Source organism: Ovis aries, chromosome 20, assembly GCF_016772045.2.
Source record: "Ovis aries strain OAR_USU_Benz2616 breed Rambouillet chromosome 20, ARS-UI_Ramb_v3.0, whole genome shotgun sequence".
Taxonomy (NCBI): Eukaryota; Metazoa; Chordata; class Mammalia; order Artiodactyla; family Bovidae; genus Ovis; species Ovis aries.
The window spans coordinates 24,491,080-24,501,583 of record NC_056073.1 but is presented as its reverse complement, the minus strand read 5'-3'; the positions used below and the strand labels follow the sequence as shown (position 1 = coordinate 24,501,583).

Genomic DNA, 10,504 nt, shown 5'->3' with positions numbered 1-10,504 from the left:
AAACAAATGCACTTTAAAAATAACGATGGCATTAATGAGACTGCTGGGAATTTGAACATGAGAATGTTAAGGAATTGTTCTTCAATATTTTAGAAATGATTGGTATGGTGGTTTTGCAAGAATGTCTTCATCTTCTCTAAAAACTTTTATACACCCAAGTGTGATTGATGGAGAAAACGATAACATGTCTGCTATTTGCTTTAAAATAATATGAGAAGTGAGTCAGGGTAGATGAAGCCAGATTGCCCATTAGTTGACCTTTGTTGACATGATTAAACACTTCATTAAATACTTCTGTCTACTTTTGAATATATTGAAATTTTCTATAATAAAAAGTTAAAAATTAAAAAAAAAAGTATGGACTCTGGAGCCAGATGGCCTGGGGCTGGGCCCTGATTCTACCACTTACCAGCACTGAGACCTGTGGGAAGTGCCCAGTGACTGCCATTAGTATGGTCTGGGGGACTCTTCTGAACGGTCTCTTTGAAGAGAGACAGGGAACTGGAAAAATGATGGATGATCAACTGAAGACAGAGAAAGGGGCAAGTGTGTTAGGCATTTTAAAGCCTGTGTAACATTTAGGAAGCTTGGTAGCTATCACGTAAGTCTTTCCACACTCCTCTTGGACTCTCCAAACTCAAAAAGCATCTCATAGATACACAAAGACACACAGACACACACATAGACGGATGCACACAGAACAGACACAAAGACACAGACACAGACACACACAAACACCCACACACCCCACATCCCTTTAGCAGGTAGGAGGGACTCCAAACTCTGAGTCTGGGTTACGGAAAGGCACCCGTTTCGCCTGTGTGCTGTGGAGGGGGCTGGGGGTCAGGGTCTCCCTCAGCGCCCTGGACCGGTGTCCGGTTCCCCGCGGTCACCACCTCCTTTTGACACCACGGGGATGGTGAGCAGACTGTGACTTTGCAGCCGTGGCAGGTGGATGGGTGGCTGTGGGAGATGAGAAGAGGCCAGGACCCCAGAGAGAACTCGCCGAGGTGGCCCAGGTGCCCCGGCTTCACCGGGCTGGGGTCGGGTTAGCAGCGCTGGGACCGGCTGTTCGGAATGTCTTCTCTGCATTTATCCTCCCACCACACGCGTGATAAGCTTCCCGGAGTATCTCCACTGCGTTTACACGTGAGACTACAGATCTGCGCCTTCCTTTAGTGGGTGTGGGTGGCGAGGGGGGCGGTTCTCCCTGTTCTCGTCTCCCCCCAGCCCCTCCCGAGCCTGCTGAGCTGAGAGATCCACGCCACTGGGCGGCCAGACTGTGTCAGCTGATGGAGGTAAAAGCTGAGATCACCTGGAACAGGTGTTAACATCCTAAGGCAGCCATCACACAGCAGCAGAACCGAGGTGCTTAGAACGCACACATTATGCTCCAACCTTTCTGGAGGCCGGAAGTCAGACATCACGGTCCGGCAGGGTCACCCCTCCGCTCCTGGCCTCTGGGTGTTCCCACCACCCCTCCAGCCTCGGCCTCCGTCATCTCTGCTGTTCCTCCCACATGTCTCTGTGTGCCATCCCGGGGCCCTGCATCCTCACCTTCTCTCGTGTCTCTCTCTTCTATAAGGACATCAGTCACACTGGGCTAAGGGATCACCCTACTTCAGTATCACCTCCCAATCACTCACATCTGCAGCTCTCACTTCCAAAGGCAGTCGCTTTCTGAGACCCTGAGGATTAGGACGTCAACATATCTTTGGGGGAGACATAATTCAAGCTGTAATAGATGTGAATCAAGAAGTAAAAACGAAGAGGGGGTTAAACTAGGGGATTGGGGTTGATGTATACATGCTACTATATATAAAATAGATAACTGATAAGGACTAGGGCTTCCCTGGTGCTTCAACTGGTAAAGAATCCGCCTGCAATGTGGGAGACCTGGATTCAATCCCTGGGTTGGGAAGATCCCCTGGACAAAGGAAAGGCTACCCACTCCAGTATTCTGGCCTGGAGAATTCCATGAACTGTATAGTCCATGGGGTCGCAGAGTCGGACACGACTGAGTGACTTCCACTGAGGACCTATTATATAGCAGAGGGAGCTCGACTCAGTACTCTGTAATGGCCTATATGGGAAAAGAACCTAGAAAAGAGTGGATATATGTCTAACTGATTCACCTTGCTGTATTCCTGAAACTAACACAGCATTATAAAGCAGTTCAGTTCAGTTCAGTCCAGCCGCTCAGTCGTGTCTGACTCTTTGCAACCCCATGAACTGCAGCACCCCAGGCCTCCCTGTCCATCACCAGCTCCTGGAGTTCACTCAGACTCATGTCCATCGAGTCGGTGATGCCATCCAGCCATCTCATCTTCTGTCGTCCCCTTCTCCTCCTGCCCCCAGTCCCTCCCAGCATCAGTCTTTTCCAGTGAGTCAACTCTTCGCATCAGGTGGCCAAAATATTGGCGTTTCAGCCTCAGCATCAGTCCTTCCAAAAGAACACCCAGGGCTGATCCAACTATATGCCAATAAAAAAAGAAGCAATAAATGAGTGAGTGGAGCAGTGGGGTTTGCTCCACAGGCTGAGAACCTGGGAACCACATACATGGAAGGATCAGGCTTCCAGCCTGTCAGGGTGGGTCTGAGCACTGCAGGAAGTGTCTCCACCGATGCGACTGAACTGAAGTTGAGGAAAGCTTCACAGGACAAGCATAGGGGATTGACGTGAGCAGGCCCAGTTGTTCTTTGGGCTGCCTGCGGTCCTTGGAGGTTACCCAGGTGGTTACAGCCTCTGAGACTCATGTGACAAGGTCTGCAGGGGATTCTAGCACAAAGAATATTTAAGAATCTCACTATTGGTGGCAGCCTGGATGGGAAGGGAGTTCAGGGCAGAAGGGATACACGTATATGCATGGCTGAGTCCCTTCACTGTTCACCTGAAACCATCACAACATTGTTAATCGGCTATACCCCAATACAAAATAAAAAGTTTAAATTAAAAAAAATTTTTTTTAAGAATCTCACCATTGGTATTTATACCAATAATCACAGCCTAGGGACTTTTCTTGACCAAAGTGTCCAGAAATGAAATACGAACTGCCTTTACTTCATTTATCATGAAAAAAATAAAAAAAGATCCTCATGACATTTCCCTTTCAATTCTATACTTTTTCCAGTTCACCCAATTGGCAACAAGAAAGTTAGACCAAAGGGCCTTCTACATTCACTTTATTTTTGTGCCTAAGAATATGGACTCTGGATCAAAGGCCTAAGTTTCTGTGAGATACTATACTTAACATTCTGGGGAAACAGTCTGGGGAAATTTTTACTTAATCTTCCAGTTTTCTCATTTATAAAGTAGGGACCATAATGCACCTACCTCCCAGAGATTATATGAGGGTTAAAGGGAAGAATTTAAGCAAGCAGCTGAGTGAAGGACTTGGCACAGGGTGAGCATTAAATAATGTAAACTGTTCAAGTTATTATTATTCCTTATTTGCAGACTCTGCCCTGGACGTTTCATTGCACTTCTACCTGGAGGATTACCCAGAGCAGGGGAGACCTCGGTACAAACCAGAGTCAGTAGAACTTAAGGAAATGCCAAAGCCCTTCTGGGAATGGAGGTCAGCATTCAAGGCGCTAAAAAATAGCAGGAAATTTGGGAAGAAACCTGTGAGCACGGGAGTGTGTCCACAGGAAAGCAATCTATTGAGCCAGGCCCACAAGTGGGATAACTTAATGATAACCTGGTTTTGTGTTACCATTGGCAAACCACAGCATCTGCTCCATGTTCTGCCAGCAAAGCTCATGTGCAGTTAGCAATGAGTCCACATAGATAAATGGCTCCTCTACAATTTTGTCAGACAGGATTCTCCCCTGGTATTCTCCAACCTGAAATCACAGTAGAAGATCGAGTCCTAACACGGCCCTCACATTCTGTTCTCACACGATGACTCCTCCAACCTCCTCATTCATGCAGGTTCTCAGGGTCCTTGCAATTCTTTCCTCTGCTGGAGAATAAAACACAGCTATTTCCCTGCCTCTTTCTGTAGTCTTCCCCGATCCCAGTTAGAGCTGCACACTCACCCTATCCCTCTGCCTCCTCCTGCCTTGCTTTCTCCTTGGCACCATCATCTTCTAACACATTAGCTACTTTTTTAATGGCCACACAGCTTGCAGGATCTTAGTTCCCTGACCAGCAATTGAACCTGTGCCCTTGGCCGTAATAGTGCGGAGTCCTAACCACTAGGCCACGAGGGAATTCATGCCTTGTCTTCCCTGGTGGCTCAGACAGTAAAGAATCTGCCTGAAATGCAAAAGACCAGGGTTCCACCCCTGGGTGGGGAAGATTCCCTGGAGAAGGAAACGGCTACCCATTCCAGCATTCTTGCAGGGAGAATTCCATGGGCAGAGGAGCCTGGCGGGTTACAGTCCATGGGGTCACAAAGAGTCGGACACAACTGAGTGACTAACACTCCCCTTTGCTGAGTTTAAGGCTCCTTCAGGGCTGGAATTTGTTTTGCCCATGGCTGCATTCTGGTGCCTAGATCAGGGCCTGGCATCTGCAGGCTCAGTGTTTGTGGCGTGACTGCCGTTGAACCAGGACGTTCCACAGGCTGGCTTTGCCTCCCCCGCAGCCTTTCCAGCAGAGGGCTCGATTTGCATTTCAGAGTTCTTTCAGCGAGAGATAATGTATCCTTGGCTTTGTGTCATGAGCCAGTATCCCAGCCACAATGCCATCACAAATGTCAGAAGGGAGTGTCACATGACTGAGAGCTGAGCCCGACTGTTGATTTTTTTGTACTTTACAGAATGCAAAGTATTAGGTTGCCCAGGAGTTCCTAATTTCCAGCTTTTCATGAAGTTCTATATTACACTGCTCATTAACTTATTGACATTTTGACATGGCTTATCCTTACTCTGAAAGGATTCGTTTTAATGAAGGGCCAATGAAGTATCTTTTTTCTCTATTTTATGGCATTTTCATTAAAAAAATTTTTTTTATTATCATTTTTTTTGTTTTTTGGGCTGTGCTGGGTCTTCCTTGTGGTGCAAAGGATTAGTTGCTCCGCTGCTTGTGGGAACCTAGTTCCCTGACCAGGGATCTAGCCTGCGTCCCCTGTATTGGAAGGCAGATTCTTGACCACTGGACCACCAGGGAAATCCCTGGTATTTTCTTTAAAAAGCATGTATTACTTTAAAATGAGAAATAGCCAATGACTTTGGGAGGCGGTGGGGATTCTTACTGAGTATGCATACCTCTTTTATGAGGCAAAGACTTGCCTGAATTTCTCATCTGGCCTCTGATCAATTTCTATGGACTAAGGAGGCAAAGAACTCTGGTTGGTAACAGAGCCTCTAGTCAGAGAATGCTATTTTCTTCCTGTTATTGTGATAACAGAATCACCTTTTCCATGGCTATTTAAATCTCATAGGCCACAGAATCCTTTGGCTGTTGGGTGACACATCTCAAACCATAGTTACTTATGATATAAATGCTCCCCAGGTGGTACTAGTGGTAAACAATCCTCTTGCCACTGCAGGAGACATAAGAGATGTGGGTTTTATCCCTGGGTTGGGAAGATCCTCTGGAGTAGGAAATGGCCCACTCCAGTATTCTTGGCTGGAAAATTCAATTTTTCAGGCAGAGGAGCCTGGTGGGCTACTGACCAAGGGGCCACAAAGGACTCGAGCACACACAGTATACAGTAGTGTGATTCATAATTTTTAGGTTTCAAAAAATGTAATCCATCAATTCAAAAGTTTGGAATATTTAACACCAGTGTCCATGAGATCAGAAATATTTATTCAATTAGACTGAAATCCTCAGAAAAATCAACTCCATAGCTTTTGAGGGGAGGGAGGTGCAATTTGATCTACTACCAAGTGGGGATTTGAGGAGGGGCAGGTATTTTGGGAGTTTGGGTAGGGAGATTTCTTTTTTTAGGCTTTTATATTTTCCTACTTCTAGGTGGCTATGAAGTGTCCTGGTCTCCTAATGTTTGTCTAGATAAAACTTTTCTTTAAGACAGACCTTGTCAAAAACACAAGGTAGCTGTTGAGAGTACAACAACCCACTTACAAAATGTTTAATGGTCATTTGTGAAAGTCGTTTTATATAAACAGAAAATAGTTCTATGTTTTCTTTGCCAAGTCATCAAGCTAAACACTAGGACCAACACAATTAGGCTGAGGCTTTGGGGACAATGGCCGTACCTACTCTGAATAAGACTTGAGCGCCATCTGGAGGACTCACTTGAAACTACAGCACAGCAACGGAAGAATTTAAAGTTTTCAAGCAACCCGGTACAATTGGGGAACTGATGGACAGCAGAGGCAGGAAAGAACTGCCTCCATTCCATAGCAGGTTTGAGCTCCTGCTATTTCAAGCTTCCATTGGAGGATTGAGAGTAGTGTGACTGAGTGAGGTACTTTCAGCCGACGTGGGAGATGAAACCATAACATCTGAAGAGCAGTAACATTAACTTCTTAGTAAATACAGGTCAGGAAGCGTTTGCAAGAGGGAATCAGGCAAATAGTTCCCCAATTGGTTGCATCTCGCCATACCCTCTCCTTATGTTGAGTAGAGAGGTACACACAATATCCACTTTATTCCCAAGATATAACTGACTGATAGTTAAGTTTTTTAGAGGCATTTACATTTTAATAGATTGAAAGTCTTAGTAAAAAAAAAGAGAGACAGAGAGAGAGATAATAGCAGAATTTCCAGTAGATGTCATCTGTTGGCTTTGGTAGAGTAAGAAGAACCATCTCCTTTATTAAATACTTAATTATTCCTTTTAAACAAACAAGGTCGCTTCCTTACTGATTCAGTCATTTTAATGAAATTGTTTTAAAAGGAGTATGTAACCCTCAAGAGTCTGAATAGTGAAAAACGCCTGCATTTCCCGTTTCTGTATTTCTCCTGAGATACTGGAATTTCTAATGAGATAGTAGTCTCCTACCTCAATGCTTTTCAAATATCTCTGGTGAAAAAAAAAAAAAACTTTTTATTTTTAAATTTCCAATCACTTGGTGGACCAATGCTTGGGTAAATTAAAATCAAAATGTTATGAATTTTATGTTCATATCTAAAAACTTAAGTGTCGCTCTGTATATGTTACAGACCGTTTCGTGCGCAGACTGGCATTGGTCTGTGGATGACATACAGAATCACCCCTCAAGTCTCTCTTTAAAAATACTTGCATTTGGCCTAAAGATCTCTGTCCACCATGGGCACCATGGTTACATTCAAGAGCCTGACTTACACTTTCCTTTCAACTTTTACAAGAAGAGAGTCTCCAAATCCATAACTATGAACATTTCAGATGCTTTCTCGTCTCCATTTTAAACTGACCCTCTACCTGCACTGTGTTGATGCAACTTTCTATTCCTTTGTTTATCAGTTCAATCCCATTCAAGGACACTAACTTTATTGGCGGTGAATTTGGCCTGAATGCCAGAAGCTTGTGTAAGACATGTGGGTAGCACAGAAGTTCAGATATTTGAGGATTCCCAGGAGGAATCCACCAGGAGGAAACAACATAGCTGACAAGACATATGCTTTCTCTTTTTTTGGCTGCCCATGGCACGTGGGATCTTAGTTCCTCAACCAGGAATTGAACCCACACCCTCTGTAGTGGAAGTGTAGAGTCCTAATCACTGGACCACCATGGGCGTCCTGCTATGCTTTCTTGATATAAAGATTACAGGAAAGCTTCAGATGAACTTTTTCCCCCAAAAAAACACAGGTTGAAAGAGTCTTCTGATGGATAAGCGATTCCAGTGTTCTGAGTTTCTTTCATCCACCGGTTGAACTCTTTTCTTATCCCAGTAACCTCAAACTGAAAATTCCACATGGCCGTGTATTAAGGGAAGTGTTTGTAAATTTTCATTTATAAGGCACAAACCCTACACATCTCTCAAGAGAAAGGGAAAAAAAAAAAAGATGTGAAGACAGTAACCTAGGAAGAGAGGAGGTTCATCAAACTGGAGTGAAAAGCCACCTCCCTTTTTAGTAAACAGAGACCTTATACTGATAGGAAATGCAGTCTTTGGGGAGAGTTTCAATGCAGCCCCCTTCCCCGGATCACTGCAGAAGGTGGTCCTCAGGGGGCTGCGAAGCCAGGACACATCAACTGTAAGTACCTACCCCACCCCCCCATCCCACAGAAGCTGCTGGCCAGTGATGTCCTAGCAGAACATTCTGCCTACAGGGTGCTCAGTTCACCAGCCTCATCCAGAGGAGCCTTCGGGGACCAACCTTGCATGAATACACACACGTGCCTGTTCTGGGGCTTGACTTAAGCTGCTCTAAGCTGAGGTACAATGCTTTCCCAAGGACCGTGAACTAGGATAGTTACATGGGTCCTTCATGGGGCAGCATCTATTTAAGAGGCTGGACCTTGTATTCCTCTTGAAATAATCAGATCCCTAGAACCAATTCACTCTACCAGGGGCTTTTTTAACATGCTGGTCAAAATCTGGAGAATATTATCTGAAGAAAGCTCCAGATCTTCTGGCATGTAAGGCAGCCCTAGTAGACATCAAGTAATCCTGCAGTGCACAGGGATAAAACAGAAGGGTCCCATGACACCAAACAGTAGCCATGCTTGCTGGCTGGGCCTCCTGATGGCTCTTGGCACTGTATTTTCTAGTACCGTTTCCATTAGTATTACATGAGAGTAAATATCCTGAATGTCTGCCTGGATCCAAGCATTTCCTGGAAGCATAACTGCTTCATCGTCCTCGCTATGCCCATGCAAGGTACAGCTAGGAGTGAATAGCACTCTGGAGAAAACAGCCAGGCAGACATCATCCTGAGAAAAGCGGGTTAGAGAAGGGACCAGGAGTCGGACGAATCCAGTATCCAATCACCAAAGACCAGCATCGCTGAAGAATGCCCATTTCAATACAGTGTGGTCCAGCCACCTTGTAATTTCTTCAGTCCAGTTAGATTTTAGTCCAGGGCTGGCCCCCAGAGGCCACAGACATTCAGAATTCTACTCAACTTTCAGGCATGAAGATGGTTCTTAATTCCGTGTCCGATGAACCTTAGCCAAGGTCCCTTCCCTTCCTGTGTCTCGTAAGGCTACAGCCCAGAGGATGAAAGATAAACCTTTCATTCACGACAATATAACAAAACTCTTGGAACCTTTGGCTTCCCAACGCCATAGCCATAGCCACCCTTGGAAATATGTACTCATTTAAAAGCCCGCTCTTAAAAACACAAAGTCTTCTCCTACTGTGGACTCAAGTTCTCCCCAAATCAGGACAGGCCGCCTCCACACCACGCCCCACCTGGCAGCCTCAGGAATCTTTCTTGGCCAGTCTGGCCTTGATTTTTTGTCTCAAGAAGGCTGCAGTAGCTGCACTGCAGGCCACCACGAGGAAGAAGGAGAGGCAGGCCAGGTAGATGGCCAGGGGGCTGTGGCGTGGCAGGTAGATGTCCTGCCGCCCCTTATAGTCCAGGAGGATGGCCTCCAGCTGGGAGAGTGTGCAGACAGACAGAAAGGTGTGGAAGATCTGGTGCCCGTGGCCCACGATGTCACAGGAACCGGGGAAGTACTTCTCCGGAACTGGGCAGGAGAAGAAGTAGGCGCTGACCAGGAAGAAGAGGATCTGGAGGGTGTGGTACCAGGCCGCTGGGTCCTGGCAGCCTGACAGGTGGCAGAGAACCACGCGATGTACCACGGGGCTGATGTCCAGGACGTAGGCCAGCCCGGACGGCACCACCTGGCAGATCTTCCTCATGACCGGGTAGGGCCGCCGGTACCGGTACTTGGCGTAGCAGCAGCCGGCGCAGGATAGCCAGCCGCAGAAGGCGGCGGCGGGCAGGAAGAGCAGCCAGAAGTGCTCGTACCAGGCTTGGTCGGAGGCGTAGAAGAAGTGGACCAGGGCGCTGCCGTACTGGTAGACGCTCACGCCCACGTAGTCCACGAAGTAGAAGGTGTAGTGCGACAGCTCCGACTGGGACTGCAGCAGGTGGGCCAGGAGGCTGAAGGTGAGGTACGTGATGGAGGACAGGACGTAGACGAGCAGGGGCAGCGCGTAGGCAGACGTCCACGGCAGGCCCTCGGCCTCCACGAAGGCCCAGAACCGCAGGAGGACGGCCAGAGCCGCCAGCAGGTGGGTCCAGACGTTGACCACCTCGTTGTGTTTCTGAAAGAGGCTGAAGAAGTAGTAGCGCCACTCATGGCCGGTGGGGCGGTACCCGGCGCGGATGTAGGGCTCCCGGAAGAGCTGGGGCACGTCGGTCTCGGGGACGGTGCCGGGCATCTTGGGCAGCCCATCCTCCAGGATCTTGGGCAGGCGTCGCAGATGCTGCCCGCTCACGGACAGGGTGCTCAGACGCTCCAGGATGGCGGTCGTCATGGCTGCCCCGGGTTGCTACCTACGGGAATCAATAAAAATGGGCAAAGATGCCGTGAGAGAGGGGCAGGTTTTCTAGTGCAGCTGGGCAGGCGGGGGCTGTAGACGGCTTCTTTGAGCCTCATTCTTTTTCATAGGTAGAATAATAGAGTTGGACCAAGGTCCCTTACTGTCCTGA

At 47.3% G+C, this 10,504-nt stretch overlaps 1 protein-coding gene across 3 annotated transcripts in view; it reads right to left on the bottom strand.

The window, feature by feature from the left end:
* Nucleotides 1-5,740: 5,740 nt before the first annotated feature.
* Nucleotides 5,741-10,504, bottom strand: part of PAQR8 (progestin and adipoQ receptor family member 8) — a 42,761-nt gene continuing 37,997 nt past the window's right edge. For all 3 annotated transcript variants that reach the window (XM_060403725.1, XM_012100845.5, XM_042236746.2), the window contains one exon: nt 5,741-10,348. In XM_060403725.1, the coding sequence (XP_060259708.1) occupies nt 9,265-10,329 (1,065 nt within the window). In that variant the 5' untranslated portion in view covers nt 10,330-10,348 and the 3' untranslated portion in view covers nt 5,741-9,264. The remainder of the gene's footprint in view (nt 10,349-10,504) is intronic.